The 25,991-nt window shown below is 44.9% G+C and overlaps 2 protein-coding genes across 7 annotated transcripts in view; one reads left to right on the forward strand and one right to left on the reverse strand.

Moving 5' to 3' along the window:
- Nucleotides 1-6,000, forward strand: part of KLHL21 (kelch like family member 21) — a 28,600-nt gene extending 22,600 nt beyond the window's left edge. For all 4 annotated transcript variants that reach the window (XM_075839437.1, XM_075839435.1, XM_075839438.1 and 1 more), the window contains 2 exons: nucleotides 1,608-1,680; nucleotides 3,388-6,000. In XM_075839437.1, the coding sequence (XP_075695552.1) occupies nucleotides 1,608-1,680; nucleotides 3,388-3,705 (391 nt within the window). In that variant the 3' untranslated portion in view covers nucleotides 3,706-6,000. The remainder of the gene's footprint in view (nucleotides 1-1,607; nucleotides 1,681-3,387) is intronic.
- A 2,811-nt stretch (nucleotides 6,001-8,811) lies between these two features.
- On the reverse strand, nucleotides 8,812-24,798 carry ZBTB48 (zinc finger and BTB domain containing 48). 3 transcript variants are annotated; one of them, XM_075839433.1, is made up of 11 exons: nucleotides 24,740-24,798; nucleotides 20,824-21,522; nucleotides 19,333-19,610; nucleotides 17,789-17,900; nucleotides 16,613-16,705; nucleotides 15,741-15,827; nucleotides 14,668-14,822; nucleotides 13,850-13,986; nucleotides 12,390-12,554; nucleotides 11,308-11,396; nucleotides 8,812-9,190 (listed from the first exon to the last, which is right to left on the reverse strand). In XM_075839433.1, the coding sequence occupies exons 2-11, from the start codon at nucleotides 21,517-21,519 to the stop codon at nucleotides 8,891-8,893; spliced, it is 2,112 nt and encodes a 703-aa protein (XP_075695548.1). In that variant the 5' UTR covers nucleotides 21,520-21,522; nucleotides 24,740-24,798; the 3' UTR covers nucleotides 8,812-8,890. The 3 variants fall into 3 exon arrangements, with proteins under 3 accessions (XP_075695548.1, XP_075695547.1, XP_075695549.1); XM_075839432.1 differs by having other exon boundaries at nucleotides 24,674-24,742; XM_075839434.1 differs by lacking the exon at nucleotides 24,740-24,798 and adding an exon at nucleotides 23,568-23,641.
- Between the last annotated feature and the right edge of the window lie 1,193 nt (nucleotides 24,799-25,991).

Genomic DNA, 25,991 nt, shown 5'->3' on the forward strand with positions numbered 1-25,991 from the left:
CGGTCACATGAATTTGCCATATGCACTTTGTGAAAAAATTCAAGGCAATAACGAACACGCTGCAGATTTTTTAATCCACAGCACGTTCATTATTCGACATAGATTTTTTTTACTGAGCGTGTGAATGGGATATAAAACACCCAATTCACATGCATCGCTAGCGGGTTCCTGAACATGGTGTAATACTTCTTACAGCTGAGAGTTTGCTACAGTTGTATCAAGTCTAGACAACCCTCTGTGAGCTAAGCACATCCGCAGCACAAGCCTCTCTCCTGTCTGGAGTCCCGGATATTAAGTTCTCCGAGAATTTCCCAGACTGGATACATTGCAGCTGTGAGAAACATTAGATCTACATTAGCCACTGATTGTAAACAAGATGGTTTATGTTCACTGACCGCAAGCAGAGACTTTGAAATGGTGAGGAACTGATATATAAAGTATATTAGAAAGTTGCAAAACTTTTCATGGTACATATTTTATATAAAACTGGAAAATCGTATTAAATAGGCACCAGAGGAACAGGAAGAAGACTAACTAAAAAGGGCAGGTTCTAGGTGCCTCGGTAGAGTATTTTGGTATCATAGAGGGGGATCTGATTTTCGGGACCCCCTTCTTTTAGGCAGCTTGTAGAGCCACTGCAGAGAGCTACTCTAATATCACACCAAGTTCTTTATTGAGTTCTAATACTACAGGAGAAATGTGGATGGACCCTCAGCAATCCACTCACTGTTGGGCGATCTGTCTGGGGAAAGGTGGTGCCCTAGGTGGATAACCCCTATTAAATATGAGGAAAGCTGCACCAGCGTGAATATTCATCGTTGGCACTAAAAATGATCCATTGTTCTCTGCCGGTATATTTTCCATGTACATCAATTCATTTACCTCGGTGATCCTGTCCTGGACGGTGGGAGCCTGTCTGGCAGCCGCCTATCCCCCTACTTTATGAAAAATGTTGAGCAGAGTCCATTATACGTGTTACCAGGGGGATCGCTGATCTTTCAGCCAACAGCTATGTAATGTCTATAGCCGGTGAGTTCGGCGAAGTCCACATCTCGTTTTGTGCACACGTTTGTGGTATACGATGATGTATATGTGTTTAAAGTTACAAAAATCTATGCATTTGTAACATAAGCTTACGTTTTTTGTACTATACGGTTTTATACGTTTCTGTCCATTCTTACATCCAAAAACGTATACGTTTTTGTGTTCTTGAGCTAAATCAATCTTTCTAAAGTCTAGATTTTTCCATGTATGGTGACCAAAACGTATGCAAACGTAGGATTTAAGAATGCATACGTCACCATTGACTTCAATACAAATAAAAACGTATATGATTTTGGAAAGGTACTGAAAAGTGTAGTAGACGACGCTTTTCAGGACATGGATACTACACCATTAGGGCATCCGTCCTGACCATAGAAATCAATATACACAATGTGGGGTAAACGTTTTGAGACACACTTTTTCTTTTTCCATGTCAAAACAGACGTACAGTAAAAACGAGATGTGAACTTGGCCTTACAGGATGCCCCGGACGCCTCATTCATTTTCTTTTTTACGCTAGTCTTATTATTGGTTTTATGGCCTGTTTATTTTCTTTCATACAGAGATGATTCAGCAGAAGTAGATGTATATAATCCGCTGGAGAATGAATGGAAGAAGATCCTTCCCATGAAGCAGGTGATGTATTAGACTTTATAGTAAAGTCTTATGAGGTGCTTTATATACATATCAACAAAAATGAAAGCTCCGTTAGGAAAGGCGTTTTTATGCAGATTTAACAATACGACAATAAAGTAACCGGAAAGTTTCACTACAGTCATCAGTCCTACTAGGTCCACCTTAGGGCTCCTGCACACGGGATGGAAATGCTGTAGAAGTATTCGGGTAAGTTCACATGGAGTTTTTTGACGCGGAAAAAAAGGCAGAAAATGCCTCCCATTGGTTTCAATGGAAAGCGAAGGCGGTTTTTTCCCGCGAGCAGAAAAAACGTCTCGTGGGAAAAAGAAGCGACATGCCCTATCTTAAGGCGTTTACGTATCTGACCTCCCATTGACATCAATTTGAGGCAGAGAAAGTGTATTTCGTGGCGGTTTTTTTTTGCCCGTGGGCAAAATGTGCCGCGAAAATCGGCGTGCAGGCAGAGCAAAATCTGCCTCTAAATTCCAAACGGAATTTGGAGGCAGATTTTCCTCCTGCAAAAAACTCTGTGTGAACACGGCCTTACAGTAGCAGCAAAGTGGATGATATTTGAACAAATCTCATCCACACACTGTGCAAAAAAAATCACGAAAATTGACTTGCGGTGTGGATTCTCATTCTGCAGCGTATGTCGCTTTATCTTCCGTAAACACTGCAGTATTTTCACACAGAAATTCTCAAACATTTCTGTCCCATGTGCAGGAGGCCTAGAGGGTTCTTCCATTTTCATGTGGATAAAAAAAAATATTCCATGTCTTATAAAACTTTATTTAAATTTCCAATATAATTTGCTTGCTGTCAGTAAATAGAAATGTTCATTGTTTACGTTCAGAAGCTGTAAACCCGTCCTGCTCTTACTAGAAAGAGCTTCTTGTCTGGGTTCACAAGTTGCACTCGTGTGCTGTGACCAAAAATATAAATTGTAGGGTCCATTCACACAGTGCGGTGAAACTGCTACATTTTGCTTCTATTTTACCTTAACCGCGGCGATAAACCACAATTTGGCGCATTGTGAGAATAGACCCTTATGCCGAATTCAGACGACCATAGTATAAGTCCATGTGATGGCCGTTAGAAACAACGGATCGTGTGAAGGGTCCGTTGAAATATAGAACATGTCCTATTTTGTCCCGTTTTCACGGATCCCTCGATAGACTCAAGTCTATGGGGATCCGTGAAAACGGGACCTGCACGGGGGAAACTCGGACGTGAAAAACAAACGTTTCCCCACGTTCGTGTGAATTCGGCCTTAAGTTGTATTTACTTGTCATTTTTGTTGCAGTACAGAAACCGCAACAAAAAACCCTCATGTAAACAGAGCCTTAGAAGGAATGGGTTCATTGTGCTGGTCTTGAGTGCGATGTCCCTTTTTGGCGATTTCTATATCACCGACCCATACTGTCTAGTTCTGCGTCAGGAATTTTTTTCTGTTTCGCCATAAGCAGAAAAACGAAATTCAAGCTGTCGGATCTATCACATGATGGACACCAATCGTGGACGTGACTTATAATTGGGTCCATAGGGTTCTGTCATAGTGTCCAATGTTATGGAGTCTGCAATGGGGTCTACAACAGATGTGAACAGAGCCTTACCTTCTCATTTCTAGGTTTCTTGGGTTTTGTGTTCTCATGCGTGACTGGAACCTCCTATGTCCGTTAATGTTGTGATTCTCTCTGACTATTACAGGTACACGTTGGCGGCAGCCTGGCCGCACTGGGCGGAAAACTTTACGTGTCTGGCGGTTATGACAACACATTTGAACTCTCCGATGTCGTGGAGGCTTATGACCCGCAAACAAAAGAGTGGAGCATTGTGGGACATCTCCCCCAACCGATGTTCTGGCAGGGCAGCGTCAGCATCTTCAGACAGTTCATGCCTTATACGCAGTACAGCTTTGGTGGCGTCACCCTCGACAACGCCAACCAGGAGAGGAACACGATCAACCTGAACAGGCGACGACAAAACTTACACAACCACAACCTGAACGAATTGCATCGGCGATAGGATCTCCGTGCAGTTTGATCAAATGACCAGATGGACAGAGGGCCAACGGTGGGTCAGTATTAAGAGATGGAGAAGGCCTATGGACGGAGTTTACTGAGTGAACACGTTTCTATTTTAATAATATATATTTATAAATCTGAGGTTTTCTTCCCTGTCACATGTCCATGTGATAACCTCCCCCTGAGACTGACCGGAACATGTATCCTATAGGCTGTTCCAAGACTTTTGAAGCAGAGAAGTTTAGAATTCATATAAAAAAATAATTATTTTTTTCTAGCAAAAACACTACGTAAGATACTTTATACACTCTGCTTTATGGCGTATTTAGTCATTCATGTATTCAGTGTTATATGACTGTAACCCTTGTGCTGACAGAGAGGGCAGCCTTTATCAGCAGGGAAAGCGGGCATGAACATACCTGCACTCCACTGATACTACAGGGTGGAGCGCACAGAATGGCTGCCTCCTGTATGGGCAAGGTTATGCTGTTTTCAGTTGCTTATATAAAACTCACCATTTCAACAAACTATATTTGCTCACTAAAATACTTAACTAGTTAAAATTTATATTGTGTTATGCCCCTTTTGCAGGCCCCGAGGGGGTGTTGCATAACACCTGGATTCAAAGAATGCCAAAGAGTCATTCACCGCCTCGCACTAGGCATAACAGCGCCATTTTTCCCTGGAGTGTTTCTATTAGAGGAGATGCCACTAATATGAGGTTCTCTGAAATTCTCGGGCGCCATATATGCTGTATACCATGCAGTACCCATCTCCAGATGACACTCTGGCAAGGCATGTTATAGATGTGAGCCCTGGTTCAATAAATCTTCTGAAATATGCAAAAATATACAGGGGCCTCTCCTAGTGACGTGTTCTTTTTAAAGCAAAGCTTTACTGGTTTACAATGCTGCAGCTTTCAGTGTGTTTAGAGGGAAGATCACTGTCTGTGGAGGCAGCGATGTTGTGGTCTGAGCAAATATTCAGTCTTGCCACGCACCAGCAATATCTCTACAGCCTCAATCACACAGCGGTATTTGTGAGCCAAAATCAGGAATGGGTCCCACACAGGAACGATCATGAAATTATTTGCTCCTCTCCAGTGTTTTGGGACCACTCCTGGTTTTGGATAACTAAAGCAAAATACTGCAGTGTGAGAATAAGGGTATGTTCACACGTAGTCAACAAAAACGTCTGAAAATCCAGAGCTGTTTTCAAGGGAAAACAGACCCTGCTTTTCAGACATTTTTTTACCAACTCGCATTTTTCGCGCCGTTTTCGCTGCGTTTTTTACGTCCGTTTTTGGAGCTGTTTTCATTGGAGTCTGAGAAAACAGCTCCAAAAACGTCCAAAGAAGTGTCCTGCACTTCTTTCGACGAGGCTGTATTTTTACGAGTCGTCGTTTGACAGCTGTCAAACGACGACGCGTAAATAACAGGTCGTCTGCACAGTACGTCGGCAAACCCATTCAAATGAATGGGCAGATGTTTGCCGACGTATTGGAGCCGTATTTTCAGACGTAAAACGAGGCATAATACGCCTCGTATACGTCAGAAAATTGGCCGTGTGAACATACCCTCAGGGTATGTGCACACAATGAGAGGCTTTTACGGCTGAAATGACACGGTTTTCAGGAGAAAACAGCTGCCTCGTTTCAGCCGTAAAAGCTCTGCCTCGTATTTTGCGAGGCGTCTGACGCTCGTAAATCTTGAGCTGTGCTTCAATGAAGAACGGCTCAAATTATGTTGCAAAGAAGTGTCCTGCACTTCTTTGCCAAGGCAGTCAATTTACAAGTCGTCGTTTGACAGCTGTCAAACGACGAGGCGTAAATGACAGGTCGTCTGCACAGTACGTCGGCAAACCCATTCAAATGAATGGGCAGATGTTTGCCGACGTATTGTAGCCCTATTTTCAGATGTAAATCGAGGCATAATACGCCTGAAAATAGGTCGTGTGAACCCAGCCTTAGGCACAGAGCTGGTCCTCGTGAGCATCGGTATGTCCCAAAAAATGGCCGCTTGACTTATTCCCGAGTGGTCCGTCAGCGGCAGGATCACTTTCTACGTGTGACAATGTTTGCTGCTTTAGGTTTGTGCCTCATTAAATAGACGCTGCGCAGACGCAGTGTAACGGTTTCTCGTATTTCCTTTATTTGCTGCCATATGCCTCTGACGTTTGTGCTGTTACAATGTTTTGCCTCTTGTTGTTTTTGTATGAGGTTTGGAGTATTTTAGTCTTATTTTACACCATTGTATTGTTTGTTATAAAGGTTAAATAAAGTTGTTTTCAAACTAAATTGTAACAGAACATCGTAAAACCCATTGCAAGCAATGGGCAGATGTTTGCCGACGTATTGGAGCCGTCTTTTTCAGGCGTAATTCTAGGCGTAAAACACCCGAATTACGTCTGAAAATAGGTGGTGTGAACATACCCTAAGAGTTCTAATTGCAGACCTCTGCTCTAATCTAAGATACAGCCATTTAATGCAACACCTTCTTACCTTCCAACTCCATTATAATGTGCTATAAATGTCAGCTATATTATAATGAGCTATAGGTGTCACCGTGTTAAAGCAGATCCCTGCAAGTAGAACAATATAACTTGTCTGGTATAAAAAAAAACGGAAATATTTCTAAAAGGCACCGGGAAAAATACTGAACAATTGGGATAAGTTCACACGAGTGTTGCATTTCAAAGAGCGATATCTGCAGCTGAATGACAGGCTCCAGATTGAAAAATCCACGTCACACCCTGAATTCTGCGCTGATGTTTTTCCTGATACCTCTTGCTAGGAAGTTAAAAACCCCGTCCACATGCATTGTACTCTAAATTGTTGTGGAATGTGCACCAGAAATCGGCAACAAATGCGCCACATGGGAATTCACCTTTAGGGTAAGTTTACACGCAGTGGTTTCAGATGTAATTCGGGCGTTTTACGCCTCGAATTATGTCTGAAAAAACGGCTTTTTCATTGACTCCATTGAAAAACAGCTCCTAAAACGGCCGTGAAAAACGCCTGAAGTCTGAAAATCAGGAGCCGTTTTCGCCTGAATACAGCTCCGTATTTTCAGACGTTTCTGGTCACTGCGTGTGAACATTCCCTTAAAAGAAGGTTCCACCCTTGTAGCCGTTTTATGCAATAAACCTTAAAGGGTTTTCCAGGCTTCAGGTGTTTTTACAGAACTTGCAACTATATTGTTTATTGCAGCGATGCTTCATTTTTTATTTTAGATGCAATGTCCTACAGTTTTATAGCGCCTATGTAAACTTGTCTCCATGGTTACATATTACAAACAGACCCTGTGTGGTCTGATCTGCAGTCCTGTGTGGTCTGATCTGCAGTCCTGTGTTACTCCCCTCCCCCAGCCCCCTCTACAGACAGCAGCTTAGTAAACTAAAGAATCAGACTGATGATCCATGCATCATATGTCCTAGGGGGAGCTACACTGGCGGATTCACTTGTTGAGAAGGATCTGGGTGTTCTTGTAAATCATAAACTCAATAACAGCATGCAGTGTCAATCAGCTGCTTCAAAGGCCAGCAGGATATTGTCGTGTATTAAAAGAGGCATGGACTCGCGGGACAGGGAGGTAATATTACCACTTTACAAAGCATTAGTGAGGCCTCATCTAGAATATGCAGTTCAGTTCTGGGCTCCAGTTCATAGAAAGGATGCCCTGGAGTTGGAAAAAATACAAAGAAGAGCAACGAAGCTAATAAGGGGCATGGAGAATCTAAGTTATGAGGAAAGATTGAAAGAACTAAACCTATTTAGCCTTGAAAAAAGAAGACTAAGGGGGGACATGATTAACTTATATAAATATATTAATGGCACATACAAAAAATATGGTGAAATCCTGTTCCTTGTAAAACCCCCTCAAAAAACAAGGGGGCGCTCCCTCCGTCTGGAGAAAAAAAAGGTTCAACCTGCAGAGGCGACAAGGCTTCTTTACAGTGAGAACTGTGAATCTATGGAATAGTCACCGCAGGAGCTGGTCACAGCAGGGACAGTAGATGGCTTTAAAAAAGGGTTAGATAATTTCCTAGAACAAAAAAATATTAGCTCCTATGTGTAGAAATTTTTCCTTCCCTTTTCCCGTCCCTTGGTTGAACTTGATGGACATGTGTCTTTTTTCAGCCGTACAAACTATGTAACTGCACAAGGTTTGTTTGTAGTCTGAAACCATGGAGACACACAGGTCTGCATAAAAGCCGAAGACACAAAACTGAAGGAAGTTTTTAAGACTAATTTTAACTTTGGATTTAATGGAGTAATGAAAAATGGTCGCAAATGTGCACTTATCAGTCATCGGCGGCGGCAGTTTTGAAGTGCGGTCACATTGTGTCGAAGTAGCCACTGGACAATAGGGACAAAATGCCACTGTGGTCTAACCATCCCACCAGAGGTCCAATGATAACAATAAGGGTTAGTCCCATTTATATCGCCTCACTCTGGGACCCCCACCGATCCTGCGAATAAAGGGGCCACAGCACTGATTTGTGCTGTGTCCCCTTTAAGGTTTTCCCTGCACCGTGGATAGCCAAGGCACCGATGTGCAAGGAAAAACCGTGACTGCAACGCCAAATCACGCTGCAGCCCCTTCATTATCAGGACCCCCACGATATCCAAGCATTATGCCATCACTTTATTAGATGGGAATAACCCCTTTTAAGGGGGTTTGCTGCGATGTTTGTGTCTAGGTCAGAGAATTGCTACGATAACATATTGTAACACGGCCTCATCTATGTAAACAAGAATGATCTTAATGTGTAGGCCATCAATGTGTGATTTGGTGAAGTCCCATCCGTGGTACCCCCTCTGATCAACAGAAAGGTGGCACCCACTTCACTGCAGTATCCAACGCAGTTCTGGCTCAGGTAGATTAATGGGGGGCTGAGCTGCAGTACCAGACAATGCCACATGGGCACTGCGTTGAGTACTGCAGTGGAGGAGCCACATCATCATCATCCCTGTGATCAGACATTGATGGACAGGACACATTAATGTTAAAGCAAAGGACAAAAAATAAACACCTTTCTCCAACAAATAACCTTCTGGTAGGATTTTGGTCTCCTTCAGTGCAAATGTCTAACACCAAACCTACACTTCACGCCCGTACATTGTATTTATTTGGTAAAAGCCACTGACCTAATAAATAAAAAAACAACATGGTCTTGTGGGGGGATCACGTCTCGCACTCGTCTATAGGTATGGCGGTTGCGGTGATGATTATAGACTGTTCCATGACGTCACCCGGGAAGCCGTCGTCTGTGCACAGTCTCTGCTCGGTCACCTCTTCCGGCAGAGTGCTCGAGGTAATAGACTCCACTATGATCTCTGTCGTCCCAACGTCCAGCTCGTGCGAGTTCTGTAACCCGATGACCACGCTTTTTTCTTCATCAATTATCAGATTACGTAACTTTCTTTGACGAGGGTTGTAGTTCTCGATTCGGTTGTGAATTTCCATGTGTCTTCGGAGGTGAGCCTTAAAAAAAGTACAAACATTTGTAATATCTTCTGTAGGGCGATATCGTTGATTGAAGTTACAGGCCCCAAGCCTGAGGCTGCACTACTGAGGGATTGAGATGACATGACTCTTGATTGATTTTTGACACATGTCATCTGACTCTAGTATTCTTTACTGTAAGGCCCCGGTCACCAACTGAGGATATACTTAACCCCTTCCCGCCACTAATCTGTAGATATACGCCTAAGCACCGGGCAGTCATAGAATATATCTACAATCCTAACTTTAATGGCAGATCATGCTGTATAGCGCTCGGTCATTACGAAAAAACGCGCTGACACCCCCAACTCTTCTGTGACAGAGCTGAAATGATCAGTTCTCTGTCCCCAAAAATACTAAACACAGAGCTGAAAGTGAGCTCCGTGCTGGAACCCGAAATCAGGCAGCTTCCTTCCTGCGTTCAAGCCGTTGCGTCCAACTGTGACATTGAGGAGAGGAGCATGCTGGGAAGACACGATCTATGACCTCCCAGCATTTCTCTCTATGCAGATCACTGCAGCCATTAGATCAGTATAATATGTGATCTGCATACAGAGAAATGCTGAGAGGACACAGATTATGTCTTTCCAGCATCCTCCATTGTTTACAAAAAGTTAAATAAATCAGTAAAAAAATATTTAAAAAGAAAAATAATTAAAATAAGGGCCTGTTCACATCACCGTTCATTTCTGTTCCGGGGTTTCCGTCAGGTGAACCCCGCAACGGAAAGTGAAAGTAACAGCACAGCTTCCGTTTCAGTCACCATTGATCTCAATGGTGACGGAAACATCGCTAATGGTTTCCCTTCGTCACCATTCCGTCTGGTTTCCGGTTTTCCGACGGAATCAATAGCATAGTCGACTCCGCTATTGATTCCGTCGGAAAACCGGAAACCAGACGGAATGGTGACTGAAACGGAAGCTGTGCTGTCACTTTCACTTTCCGTTGCTGGGTTCACCCGACGGAACCCCGGAACAGAAATGAACGGTGATGTGAACAGGCCCTAAGACACTTGTAAAATGCAAAAATTAAAAAAACAAAACCCCTTTCCCGCAGCCCCCCATATTGTCACTAGCACCCCTCTATGACATGGACACACGCTACAGGGGCGTCATGCACCCATGTAATTATGCGTGAATATTCTGCTAAATATGACTCCACACATAATTAATTGTCACTATTTTCGGTCCCTCCAGCTCTGCCCTGTCTGTTCCTAACCACCTAAAATAAAAATTGTACCCAGGTAATTTGCACCCATTTACAGATCCCATATCCCTGCGAATAATGGTGGGGGACAAGCTAGAAGTAATATGGGGACCTTTGAATGTTGGGCAATGTACACATATTTGCTATCGCTATACACAGGATTATATTTAATATAATATCAAATATTTAAGGGTAAAAAAAAAGAACTTTGCAGTTTTTTCTTATTCTAGCCTATCTTCCCCTATATAACACAAACAAAAATACAAGTTGCTGGTTCTGTTTTGTGTTTTGGTACTATATATATTAAAGCCCGCACGTGGTCCGCAAAAAAAGAAACAAAAAATATTTAGCCAAGGTATAAAAAAAGAAACCCAGAAATATTCCCCCTTAGAATGTCATTCTAAAAGGTGAAACTTTGCTGTGGGCAATCAGGCATCTGAAGGCCTTTGTAGTTTTTTTTTTTAAATTCTGGTAGGTCTCCTTTAACCCTTTCAGGACAGCGTACAGTAACAATGTGAACATTGTTTAATATGTTACTTCTGTGCTGATATCTGACTGTGTGAGGCCTAAAGCCTGAGGCTGCACTACTGAAAGTCCCTCATAACATATCCCCTTCTGATTCCTGTCAGGAGTAGTACTGCCATGAACTCAAATCACCTTCCAGACCTGACACTTCTCACAGCTGAGGGTTTGCTACAACTGTATCCAGTCCAGACAATCCTCTATGAGCTAAACAGCATGGACTCCAGGCTGATACATTGTAACAAAGTGCTGTATCAGAACAGGAGAGACACTGATGCTGCTGGTGATTTGATTTTATAAACATTACAACACAACACGGCTGATCTACATGTAGAAAACCCACTTAATGTCACGGATTGTCTCCTCACCTGCCGGGTGAACTTGTACCCGCACTCCGTGCACTCAAACTTTCGAACCCCGCGATGTCTGGCCACGTGAACACGTAACTGCTCAGCCGCTACAGGGGGAGAGAATGGGGAACAGTGAGATAAGAGGATGAGCAGCGCCTAAAAACAGCCCGGATATAAATAGATCTCATGACAACTCTGCTGGTTCACGGATGACGTTACTTTGTCAGCTTGTCGTATCCAGGCCACATATATTCCCCTGCCAGACAGCGACTGTGTAATGTGATTATATCTGCACACACCACAGCGGCAGGTCACATTTCCCACAATAACTCACATTTTCAGGGTCTCGGTAAAACTATTAGGGGAGCGTTGGGCTCTGTCCACACTGCGTCTTTTTGATGCGGAAACCGCGCCAAAAAACAGCAGTAAACGCCTCTCATTGATTTCAATGGGATGCAGAGGCGGTTTTTTTTTTCCGCTCGTGAGAAAAAGAAGCTTCATGCCCTTCTTTGGGCGTTTCCGTCTCTGACCTCCCATTGACATCAATGCGACGCTTAGGAGCTAGAAGGTAACATAAGAGATTTCCGCCACATCAACCGCATATGATCATGGCAGCAGACGGACAGAAATGCTCAATGGCTTAAAGGGTGCTAGGAACGCCTGGAGAAGCGGTGTACGGCGTCTGACATCCCACTGAATAACACATTGCTGATTGGCTAAGAGCTCACAATGTTCCTCCTAAATATCCTCTGACCCCTGTGCTTCTGGGTGATATACAGTGGGACATCTAAGAGGAGTTGTAGGAGGGTAGAGTTTGCTAGAGACAGCAGCGCTCCTGCCATGGGCTGTGTCTGGGATTGCAGATGAGCTCCATTCGCTTGCAAAACTGCAATACCAGACTAAGGCTCTGGGCAAGAGTGGCGCTGTTTCGGGACAAAAAACATTTTCTAATCTCCTAATTCAAAGCTTTATGGGAATTTTGTGTTATCCGTCCCACAACTAAGATTCACAATTGTTTGTCTGTACCGGCCCGGGAATCTGGGACCATTAATAAGTCCGGTGGGTGTCAGACTAAAGAAATTCTCTATTATCTTCTTCACCTTTGAACGTCTTGCCACAGACTTGACAGTAGTACGGCCTCCCCTCCTGGTGTCGGCTGGCGATGTGCCGCAGGAGAGGAGTCTTGTCTGTAAATCGTTGGTCGCAGAACTCGCAGCTGAAGGGTCGCTCCCCTGTGTGTGTGCGGTTGTGCTTGAGTAGACTGGCTGAAAAAAGAGAGAAGGCAAAGAAATAAAAACTCACGATGACGGCCGAGGGACCGGATATACATTAGCCGGGGACACAAAATGGCTGCCAGCAAGAGGACAAGTCCATGACGTAAAAATATAATGGTTATAATGGACGGTAATGGGGCTGAATTATAATACACGGCAGATATACAATCCTGACCCGAGTCACTCAGACTGAGCTTCCAGTTCACTTGCCGGTTTCCTTCGGCCCCATAGGCATTGAATGTAGCGGCAGGGCACACGTGCGACCGCCGCTTCTCTCAAAATCCTCCACACTGCGATCGTGCACTCATGAGAAACGGTGATCGGCACCACCATTCTAGTGATTAGTGGGGTCCCAGTGGTGGGGCCCCCAGAAATCATACAATTATCACCTATCTGTTCTTAGTGAGAAAACCCCTCGAAGGTAAATCTGGGTGACAACAAAAATGTCCCACAATGGGAACCAGGAAACTTTCCAAATGGCAAATCTGATTCAAGGGGTTGTAGGAGATGAATTAAAAAGAAAAAAAAAAAAAAAAAGAATCTGCATTTTTCTTCTCTTCCAGAAACACTGCCACCCTTGTCGATGGGCTGTGTCTGGTATTGCAACTCAATTCCATTAACTGGAATAGCAGGCACAAGAGTAGCTCCATTTCTGGGAAAAATAGCAGATCTTCTTACTTACCGTATACAGTCCATTTAAGCACTGCTTCCATAATGCTGCATAACTTCTGCCATACAGAAATCTGGGTGACAATCCCTATGGGGGCTGTAATGGCAGCCATGTTGATTTGTCGCCCGGCTTTTCTAGAAATTAAGAATCAGCGGTGCCGTTTGGTTCTTAAAGGGTAACTAAACTTTTTTTTTAAACGTTGACATGTCATAGGGAGACATCAGAAGTTTTCATTGGATGGGGTCCGAGCACTGAGACCCCAGCCGATCGCCAAAACGAAGCGGGAGAAGTGCTCGGGTGAGCGCTGTGCCGCTTTGTTTCTGAGCGGCTTTCCTTGGAAAGCAGAGTAAGCGGTTTACGGACTCCTAGACTTTCTATTGAGCCTGTACACCGCTCTGAGGAAAGCCGACCAGAAATGAAACGGCGCAGCGCTTACCCAAGCCATTCTGCTGCTTTGTTTTAGTGATCGGTGGGGGGGTCTCAGTGCTCGGACCCCACTGATCAAAACTTCTGACATGTCACTATAACATGTCAAAGTTTTTAAAAAGTTTAGTTACCCTTTAAATAATCAGAAGACGACGTAACGACCTCCTCGCGGCAGCGAGTCTCCTCTTACCTTGTGTCCTGAACGTCTTGCCGCACAGGTGACACTGGAAAGGCTTTTCCCCCGTGTGCGTCTTCAGGTGCATGTTCAGGTTGGTTTTCTGGGTGAAGGCGTGGTGACAAAACTCGCATACAAACGGACGTTCATTTCTATAGAAAGAGGAGAGGAGAATATTACTAATAGACTCATAAGCCCAACATTGAGGTGAGAACATCAGTGGCCCCAGCTTAGCAGCATTTTCTAATGGGAGTCTGAAATCCACGATCACTGGTGCTCTGTCCACCATGAAGTAAAATGATGAAGAACTCTGGTCCACCATACTTTACACTGCAACTATACTTGTTTGCATTGTCTGCTATGTAGAAACACAAGTAAGTCAGTGCATTTAGAGTGAATTTCCATTGGAACAAAGACTGCATTGATTATAAACTGCAAAAAACGTAGACACTGGCGAGAAAAACGTTAAATTATAGACCCTTAATATGGCGGATCGTGGAGATCCAACAGAACCGGTGATAATGGCGGGGAGACAAAATAACACAACGCTTACACACAGCACATCGGTCTCTACAGGACATAGTTCTAGGTCTTGCGTTTCGTTATTTGTCCCTTCCAGCAATACTCGCCCGCCATAGTGATCAATGTAAACTTGCGGCAGTGAGTTCCGTGTCCCAACGTAAAGCACAAGCAGAAGTATAACCTACAGCCTAGAAGGCATCAGAAGGATATACTGCCGGTGCACTGGATATATAGGACACGTTATCATAAGCGGAGCCCGTCCGCCTTCTAATAGGACTACAACAAAATGTCTGCAAACATGAAGCGCTCACCTGTGTTTGGCTTTGATATGCATTTGTAACCCGCTTCTGCTCGAGGCTCGATGTCCACACTCCTCACAGACAAAAAGCTTCTCTCCCCGGTGCTTAAAAGCCTCGTGCAGACGCAGCTCCGTCCGTGTGAAGAAGCATTTCCCGCAGGTTGGACACTACAACAGAAGATCGTCATTAGAAATGAATCTGTCCCCATAGAGAAATGGCTCCAACCTGTGTGTGGGGGGGGGGGGGGGGAATACAATTCCCAGCAGGCCCTGACCGGTTGCTATGGGTAACACCACATTGACCACACTCCTAGCCGCAGGAGTGTTTACAGCTCCGTTATTTAGCTGATGCTCACTGCTGCCCTCTGGTGGACTGTGGGTGTAAAACACAAATCTCAGCTCTGGAAATCTACATTGACTTTGCCATATAAGGAGACGACCAGGAGCGAGAACAGCGTACCGTCTCCTAGACACAGTGCAGGCAGCCATTTTGTGGACCAGGACGGAGGTAATATATATATATATATATCAGACCACGTATGATTTGGGATGCTGGGAATTAAACCGGCAATAACGTGCACATATAAAAACATTATTCTTGGAGAGAGCCGCACCCATGCACGACCATCACACAATTCATTCTCCGCCTGGATGTGGCACGAGGCGGGACATCAGGTGACCCCTGTTATGGAGATAGATGCAGATCCCAGATCTGTGACCCGCACCCATAATTTACAGCATATCCTGTAGATATGTCATAAATGCGTAAGGTAGGAATACCACTTTAAGGGACTTAGCTGGTCCAAGGCAGTTCCTGAACATCCTAATGAAGTGCCCGACAAGTGACAGCATCAGAAATATGATCTTCAGGAGTAAGTAATGCAATCCAGCATCCTCTGAGGTGCTGGATTACAGGATATTCCGAACCAATGGGAGCCTATATACACACACAAACGTGTATAGATCACTTACAATACATATATACACGTGTTTGTGTGTGTGTAGGCTTCCAATGATTTGGAATATCCTGTAATCCGGCACCTCAGGGGATGCTGAATTGTTGGACTCCTATATTAGGATACTCACCGCATGAGGTTTGGGTTCTCCATGCATTTTTATCATGTGGCTTTGGAGATGCTTCTTCTGCATGAACTGCTGAGGACATGTAGAGCACTGAAGAGAAGTTGGATAAAACAGAAAGCGGTAATGCAAAGGGTTAACGAACGATGCTAAATTCATAGGTACAGTGTAATGTGACTATTCATCCCAGAAGGGTCTTATTTCCCTCTGTAATTAGTTCAACCTAATTAGAAATGGAACCACTGGGCAGATACTATTTCAAAGCACGTAAATGAACTGCGCCCTCTGCTGGTGACAAATGGGTAACACGTATATGACAATAAATCTTTTTAAAAGTCGTCTTTAAGTTTTATTCTGATGGATTTATTGAGGTGTCTGTAAAAGTTTAAAGATCAACACAAATGAAACATAATAGTTATGAGTGGCTAACAAGGGGCAAATATCAGACTCCATCGTCAGCAGTGACATCTGCTGGTGGAACAGAGGTATTACATACATAATAATCCTAAGTAAATGTAATAAGGAATCCTGACAACTGTGCCTTTAATCCGTCTATTCGGTATATTAATGTTTCCCAACCAGGGCTCCTTACAACTTGGGGGCAAAACCGTCAACACATCTAAACCAGAATATCGTTCTAGGCAAGAATAATAGAAGGTTTGGCCGCTACGCCAATCTTTTTTGAGGTAGGAATGGGAAAATTGTTAAGGTGTTGACCCACAGTAATAAGGTTGGGAATCCCCGCTGCATACAAACAAACCTGCTCAGTGCACAACGTCGGGTTACAAGTATTTGGTTATATTTTACCGGAAAGATTCACAGCGCTTTAATTCTCAGTCCATATAATAGACTACTAGATAAATATACCGCGCGCTTACCTTATAGGGCATTACGCCGGTGTGGGACACCATATGTAACCGCAATTCCATCTTTCTTTTGAAAACCTCATTGCAAGAAGGACAGTTAAAAACCTGGGAAAATATTAAACATAAATGAGACATTTTGATGCTTTTACTTGGATTTTTTTTGTTTTTTTGTCCCTCTAGGGAACTTTTACTGATGATTTGGAACTATTAAAGGGTAGCTAAACGTTTGACAAACTTCTGACATGTCATAGTGGCATGTCATAAGATTTGATTGGTGGGGGTCCGAGTACTGAGACCCCCACCAATCGATAAAACGAAGCGGCAGAAGCGCTGGTGTGAGCGTTCAGCCTCTGTGTCTGTTCGGCTTTTTCCGGAAAGGCGATGTATCGGAGTACGGACTCATAGACTTTCTATGGAGTCCGTACACGAGGGCTTCTGATGCTTCATTTTAGAGATTGGTGGGGGTCTCAGTGCTCGGACCTCCACCAATAAAATCTTCTGACATGTCACTATGACATGTCAGAAGTTTGTCAAACTTTTAGTTACCCTTCAAATAATGTATTAGAATACGGTTATATTCCAATGCTTTACTGCCTGACGCACCTGTTAGGCTGACTTACTCGTGGAAGCCATTCTTAGCCCCCTGGTTGCCATAGCAACACATCGGCACCCACAATCACATTGCAGGAGCGTCGGTTGGGGTAACAAAGTGAGCCTGGAGTTCTCTCTGACCCGGCCGCTACTGTGGGATGTCATGTGATCAGTTTACTCCTGCGGGTGATGGTGCCGGCACAGCTCCTCAGCCCACGCCATCGCCATACAATTAGGGCCCATTGCGGAAAGGAGTTGTCTCAGAGACATCCCATTAAGAAAGGAGCTGCTCCCGGCACCGTGGCAGAAAGCTGATTTGGCAATGAAAGTCGTGGCTAGCCATGCTCTTCCCCTGCAGCGGCCACTGTATGTATTACACGGCGGTCATTCAGATGAATGTTCGTAGCTCGAGTCCAGGAGAACGGGATCCGCTCTTACAGACCCCCCTCTATGACGTCCAGAAGCCCTCAAAAGGCATATGGCCAGGGGTTCTCTTCATTCTTTAAGGGGTATTAATATGTCCATCTCTATATAAATGGCAAAAAAAGAACGAAGCGCAGAATGCCCTCCTGCCTGGTGGTGCCAGCCGGGACTTGCCTGCTCTGATCGGCTCATACAGTTCCGGGCCTCGTGCTCCACTAAGTTCTCTTTTCTGAAGTAACATTTCCCACACTTCTGACATTCGAACGGCTTCTCCCCCGTGTGTTTCCTGCAGGAAGAATGAGACCGTGTTAAACCAGTTCAAGATGGGGGGGGGGGGGAACGTATTCCCTCGTTTGCGTGTAGATGTTTACAGACTAGATTCATGGCACTTAGAGAGACAATTTCCTTCTAAAATATTAACAAAAAAAATCACGTCCCCAGCTTTCTCAGATTCCTGAATGGCAAATCTCCCTTGCTATGTAGAACTACATGCCCCTATAGCTAGACAGATTTGCAGTTTAGGGCTCTGGGAAAGCTGGATGACAACCCTTGGATAAGCAGTAATGGTGCCCATATTGGCGGTCACCAGACTTTTTCAGAAACTCAGCCATTCAGCACTGGCACGTCTCATCTTCCAGGGTACCAAATGACCGGATCAGTCAAAATCCAGCTGTTCCTCATATACATCACACTCTCAAAAATCCCAGCATCAGTATATACTAGTGCACGGCCTCACCAGTCAGGACCTCATGGTGCCAGCATCTCACCACCCGTGGTCATAGTCTGTGCCAAAATGACGAATATTGATTCATTTACTTATCACTGGAGTCTGGATGACATCAAAATAAGCAGAGCGGGGGCCCGGGCTGATGCTAAACCAGAGATTGCAGCCAAAAGACTGTGCGGCTAATGATTAGCTGCCTCCAGCGGCGCCGCGCACACAACTAGGGGCACCTTACTGGCGAGGGTCGGCTCACAGTATGAGAAGCCCTGTGCTAGTCTATACACTAAATATATAGGGGGGGATTTATTAAGACGGGTGTTTCATTCTTAATAAATGTGTTGCATCTGTCGGCTGACCGTGTGCCAGAATTGTAACGCAATGACTGCGCCCGAGCGCCATCCATTCCCCCCCTCCAAATCAGACATAAAATTAAAAAAAAGGCCAAAAGTTTTGGGTCCTTTTCCGACTTTCTAAGTCAGAAAACTGGTGTGGAAAGGTTGATAAATTCCCCACATAGTGTATATGCAGAACCTTACTAGTGCGGGGAGAGTCACACAATACATTTTTTTCTTTTGCTCCAAAACATCTAAAATAAAAAGTTTCTAAATCTATCATTATGCAGACCAATGTGTCTCCATGGTAACAGACTACAAATAACCCATGTGTAGTCTGACCCTGCAGTCATAATTTCCTCTCTTCCATCTGACCCATCTTCTTGTAGTCTCCCGAATGCCGACTAACCTAGTCCATACGCTATAAATGTCTTTTAAGGAAAGGTTTCCTTTAATCCCAATTGAAGACTAAAAGGCGACAGTCATGTCATCTTGGGACCTGGTAAGTAAAGGACATCATCCCTCTCTTGTTGGAAATTCTTCTTGGAAAATTCTCGTGTTTTTGGGACGGTCTGTCCCATCAGGCCCTGCAGTGAGGTAGATCATCGCCAGTATTTGGAGGACCCCCGTGCACACCATTACCCCCAATATCTCTGTAATACCTGTTATGGACTTTGAGATAATATTTGCTGAGAAACTTCTTCTGACATATGGGACATTCCACCGGCGTGTTGGCGTTTCTCTTGCTCTTCGGATCTCCCCCATCGAGTGCGGAGTCATCGGTAGACGGTTCTAAGGGGACGAGCTTCTTGGCTACACAGTTCCTCTTATTGGGCCTCAGCGTCTTCTTCTCCAGGACATAGTCTTCATCTAGATCATTCTGAATGTAATCCGTGTCATCGGCGATGACATCATGGATCTGCTCCACCTCCAAATCCCACTACAACAGAAGAGACGCCACAAGTTGAAAGGGGATTTCTGGTTCTGAAAATGTCAGCAAAAACTTAGAAAATTGGCCGAAGATCCACCAAATCCATGATTAGGGGCGCACGCTTTATGACGGATTTGGTGCATCTTAATAGACACTTTTCTCTAACTTACGCCACATCTTCTGCCCCAAAATTGTGGCACACGTCACTAATAAATTTGGCGCATCTTAGGACTTCACTTCGCCCCATCCACTTTTCTTAAAAGTGTCTAAAACACACAACAAATCTGGTGCACGGCAGTTTTTTGACTCAATTTGCTATAGTAAGAATGCGCCTTTGTGTTTAAATTCTTTCATTTTCAAGATCTCAAAATAATATTTACATTCAGAGGCTAAAAACCCCTTGAAGACCTAATACTTCTGACAGCTGACAGTTTGTTACAATGTTTCAGTGTAGGCAAGTCTCCAAGGCCCCGTTCACACAGAGTTTTTTTGCAGGTAGAAAACTCTGCCTCAAAAGTCCGTGTGGAGTTTGACCTGCCTGCACACCGCTTGCCGCGTTTTTGGAGGCATTTTTTTGCCACCGCCATTGAGCCGGCAAAAAACGCTGCAAAAACCGCTTTCTCTGCTTTCCATTGATGTCAATGGGAGGTCAGACAGAAACGCGCAAAGAAAGGGCATGTCGCTTCTTTTTCCCGCAAGCGATTTTTCCACTCGCAGGAAAAAATGTCTCTGCCTCCCATTGAAATTAATGGGAGGCAATTTTGGCCGTTTTTTGCTACGGTTTCAGAGGCAAGAAAAACACAGCAAAAAAACCTCTGTGTGAACAGGGACTAAGAAGAAAACTGCCTAGACTCCAGGCGGATACATTGTAGCAAACTATCAGGACAGGAGAAAGATTTGTGCTCATGTCTAGCTCCGTCACAATGTATCAGTCTGGAGTTCAACTTGCTCAGCTCACAGACGATTGTCTATACCAGTAGTTCCCAAACGGGGGGCCGCGGGAGAACCGCCCAGGGGTGCCGCGACACTCCGCTTATCCACTGCTACAAGCTCCGCCCCCGACGCTTACGCTATCTATGCTTGTAGCAGACGTGACGCGCGCACATCTGCTACAAGTACCGCCCACCACTTCCTACTAGAAGAGCCGGACGGAGGGGGAGGAGCCATTAACGCTGGGCAGGGGGAGTATTTCTTATATAGATTTAGAAAAGACAAGCCATACTTCCGTCATGCAGCCGTCGTCAGCGCTGACACACTGCTCGCTCTTCTGCCCTCTTTTTTGCCGCTTGAACTCTCGGCTTTCCATGGTGTCTGCGCTGAGATCTCGGTTCTTTAAGATGGTTTCCTGGAACGGGGGGGAGGTCTCGACCGTCTCCTGTAGCAGGGACAGACCGCTATCCTGACCGTTACCTTGTACCGAGGCGACTTCAGTATCGGCAAGGACGTTCCTGAGCTCCGTAATGCCGTCCCCATCAGACTCCTCCACCTCCTTCAGGTGTCCATTTAAGGTCTCCATTGCACCGGTCCCTTGAAAATAGTCTTCACTTTGATCCACCGGTTGGAAACATTTCAGCTGGAATCTCTCACAGACCTCGACCGCTTCAAAGATGGCGAGTTCCCTTGACGCCAGAAGAACTTTCTCCACATTGTGCTGTGAAAGGACCAGCTCTCCGGTGTACAGGAAGTCCAGGAGAAGACCCGCCACCTCACAGAACCGTTCATGGAGGATGATGCTGGGGGAGCCGCCGTCTCCATATAGGCTCTGAAAGAAGTGACTGCTGCAAGCCAGAATGCTCCAGTGGGCCTTAAACTGGAGATTGCCAACGACCAGTGTGGCGTCACAGTATCGGCCATCTTCCCTTTGCTTATTGAGAGCCTGGAGGACTTTAACGCTGTGCTGGATGAAGACATTGTCCATGGTCTGCAGGAGAGAAGCAAATTACACCGTCACGAGGAGACTCCACTATAAAACGGAAGCAACACAAAATATAGAACAATCCCGTCATTGAATTCCAGAGAACACAAACAAATGTGTAATATCGTAAATAATAGACAGGGAGGAGGGGGATGCAGCTGCAGCTGCAGTAGATCACTCAGAGAAACAGCATGAATAGGAGAGGATGGAGACTTCTGATTGGTTTAGAAAGCGAAGCTCTGGAATCACGCCAGGAGGACCCCCCCACCCCACGATTAGTAAGTGACAGTATATATTAGTGATATGTGAACACTTTCTGTGATAGGAAAACCCCTCTAGTGGATCAGAATAGATGATAATTGATATATATGATATTCGTAGTATATGTGTATTATACCTATGTATTGTATGAGCAGCAGATATGTCATTATTATGTATGTACTATTATAGGAACGTTTTATAGTTGGTAAATGTATTATAGCATTATATAATATTAGCAGCATGTTTTATACTGTGTCATATATATCGATATCTATATCATCAGTACATACACTGATGAGCCAGAACATTAAAACCACCTGGATAATATTGTGTTGTACTCCTTCGTGCGGCCACAACATCTCTGACCCCGTCATGGCATGGACTCCACAACATCTCTGACCCCGTCATGGCATGGACTCCACAACATCTCTGACCCCGTCATGGCATGGACTCCACAACATCTCTGACCCCGTCATGGCATGGACTCCACAACATCTCTGACCCCGTCATGGCATGGACTCCACAATATCTCTGACCCCGTCATGGCATGGACTCCACAACATCTCTGACCCCGTCATGGCATGGACTCCACAATATCTCTGACCCCGTCATGGCATGGACTCCACAATATCTCTGACCCCGTCATGGCATGGACTCCACAATATCTCTGACCCCGTCATGGCATGGACTCCACAACATCTCTGACCCGTCATGGCATGGACTCCACAACATCTCTGACCCCGTCATGGCATGGACTCCACAACATCTCTGACCCCGTCATGGCATGGACTCCACAATATCTCTGACCCCGTCATGGCATGGACTCCACAATATCTCTGACCCCGTCATGGCATGGACTCCACAATATCTCTGACCCCGTCATGGCATGGACTCCACAATATCTCTGACCCCGTCATGGCATGGACTCCACAATATCTCTGACCCCGTCATGGCATGGACTCCACAATATCTCTGACCCCGTCATGGCATGGACTCCACAATATCTCTGACCCCGTCATGGCATGGACTCCACAATATCTCTGACCCCGTCATGGCATGGACTCCACAATATCTCTGACCCCGTCATGGCATGGACTCCACAATATCTCTGACCCCGTCATGGCATGGACTCCACAATATCTCTGACCCCGTCATGGCATGGACTCCACAATATCTCTGACCCGTCATGGCATGGACTCCACAATATCTCTGACCCCGTCATGGCATGGACTCCACAACATCTCTGACCCCGTCATGGCATGGACTCCACAACATCTTTGACCCGTCATGGCATGGACTCCACAATATCTCTGACCCGTCATGGCATGGACTCCACAATATCTCTGAAGGTTCCTGTGGTATCTGGCACAAGACGATATCAGCAGATCCTTTAAAGGGTAACTAAATGTTCAAACTTCTGACATGTCAGAAGTTTTGATTGGTGGGGGTCCGAGCACTGAGTGCTCAGCCACTTAGTTTCTTTTCGGCTTTTTACGGAAAGCCGATGTATCGGAGTACGAGCTCGTAGACTTTCTATTGAGCCCGTACTCCGATACATTGATTTATGGAAAAAGCCGAACAGAAACAATGCGTCTCAGTGCTCGGACCCCCACCAATGAAAACTTCTGACATGTCACTATGGCATGTCAGAAGTTTGTTGAACGTTTAGTTGCCCTTTAAGTCCGGTAAGTCGTGAGCCGCGGCCTCCATGGATCAGACTTGTTGTTCCAGCAAATCCCACGGATGATCAAACGGATTGAGATCTGGTTGATTTGGAGACAAGTCATCACCTTGAACTCTTCATGTTCCTCAGACCGTTCCTGGACAATGTCTGCAGTGTGGCGGGGGCATTATCCTGCTGAAAGAGGGCACTGCCATTAGAGAATACCGCTGCCATGAAGGGGGCACTTGTCTGCAGCAATGTTTAGGTCGGTGGTACGCGTCACATTCACATGAATACCAGGACACAAGGTTTTCCAGCAAAACATTGTCCAGACCACCACGCTGCCCCTGCCGGCTTGTCTTCTTCCCATAATGCATCCTGGTGCCATCTATTCCCCAGGTAAGTGACGCACGCGGCCGCCCACATGATGTAACACGCGATTCATCAGACCAGAACCTTCTTACATTGCTCCATGTTCAGATATTCACATGCCCACTGTAGGCACTGTGGCGGTGGACAGGGGTCAATACGGGCACGCCGACCAGTCTGCAGCTACACAGCCCCATATACAGCACTCTGCGATGCTCTGCGTGTCCGGACATCTTTCTATAATAGTCAGCGAAACTTTTTCAGCAATTTGTGCTACTCTTCACTCCCCCCCCACACATCAATGAGCCTCGGCTCCCATGACCTTCCTTGGATCACTTTTGGTCGGTAGTAACCATTACATACCAGGAACACCCCACAAGACCCCCCATTTTGGAGCTGCTCTGTCTACACATCACAATTTATCAGTCGCTCAGATCATCACACTGGTAAATTTTTCCTACTTCCAACATTAACAACTGACTGTCCACTTGCTGCCTAATATATCCCACCCCCCTTGTCAGACGCCATTGTAACCAGATCATAAGAGCTATTCACTTCACCGGTCAGTGGTATTATATTCTGTCTGATCAGTGTATATATGGTATCAGCAGCATTTATATATGTATGTATGATATATATATAACCAGTACACATGTATGATGTATGTATAATATATGGATGGATGAAATATTTGCATGCTTTACACTGTTATATATATACAGGTCTAGTACACACGTATGATATCAGCAGCAGATACGTCTCTATTATGTAGGTATTCTGTGTATGATACCCGCAGCATGTATTGTATGTGTTCTAGTCTATGGCGTAATTTCCACATAAGGGACTTGTAGTTCCCCAGTGTACCGGTAACATGTGGGGGTCCCCTGGTCTGTCATGAGCCCCGGGAGCCGGCACAGGACGAGGTGTTACCTGTGCTCACGTCCCCGCAGCTCCAGTGGAACAGCTGCTTCCGGCCATGAAGTATCGCGAGATCTCAGCACACGGGAGCTCCGCGCAGGCGCCATCTTAGGTGTGGCACAGTGATTAGAAAGACAGAACCGGCTGGTCATGCGCGCCATATTGGTGGTAGAAGTCTATAGGCGGCAGAGAAACACCGTATCCGGGCAGTAATAGTGTTACGTGTTGGTGATATTGTTTATATAACACTTCCTCCATGTTAGGTGTGGCAAAGCGGTACAATAGCACCCATATGGGTTGTGGTATATTTTTGGGTTGATGCTGATAATAAAGGTTCAAGTAAAATAAATGTGAAAATAGATGTAGATATAATGTATACGCAGGTATAGAGACAGATATGGATTTTCTACGGTTTTACGTATTCCATCTGGGTGACAACCTCTATGAGGACTGTAATGGTTACCCTTAGTGGTCACCAGCAAGATAACTCAAAAGAAATGTTGATTTAAAGGGCTGCACGCAAGAGGAAAAACCTTATAGGAACTTATATTTTATGCATTTTTCTTTTTTAAAGGATAAAAAATTCTAGCATAGTGTAAAATTGATGTCAAAATAAAATCCTGAACTGTATCTTCTCTACACTACAATAGCGCCACCTAGTGGTCAAGTTATGTATCAGTACTAAAGTAACAATGCATAGCGCCATCTAGGGGCAGTGCTAGGCTATGTTCATCTCAGGTTTGGCCCATGCAATTGAGGCACAAATTTTGACAAAGCAAAACAAAAATAACATATATATAAAAAAAAAAAAAGAGGAAGCACACAGTATATGTTTTATATAGTTCTTTTGGGTCTATACAAATACGATATTGCTATTGTCAACAATTATAATGTATTATGCTATATTATATTTGCGCTTCTACATCATCAAGTGGCAAGGTGACCGGGAGACATATGTGTCTCTGTGGCTTTGAATAAACGACATACAGCATGTATGTCAGTGTATTATGTGTATATGAACCCCAACAACCCCCCCCCCTCCTAAATTCCAGCATACACCGCTGGGTGTAATATTTGCCCTTTGACAGTCTTACAGATAATCTGTCACTTTGTATAACATGGACAGGCGTTCAGACCTTAGGCAGTTGTTGCGCCATTCTGCATCGCTGAATTATTAGTTACAGTTTATCACGTCACAAAATTCCCTAATGTTTTGGCTTAAAGGCAATAATGACTTGTGACATGATACCCGTGCCATTGGCAC

This window comes from Rhinoderma darwinii, chromosome 10, assembly GCF_050947455.1.
Source record: "Rhinoderma darwinii isolate aRhiDar2 chromosome 10, aRhiDar2.hap1, whole genome shotgun sequence".
Lineage (NCBI taxonomy): Eukaryota > Metazoa > Chordata > Amphibia > Anura > Rhinodermatidae > Rhinoderma > Rhinoderma darwinii.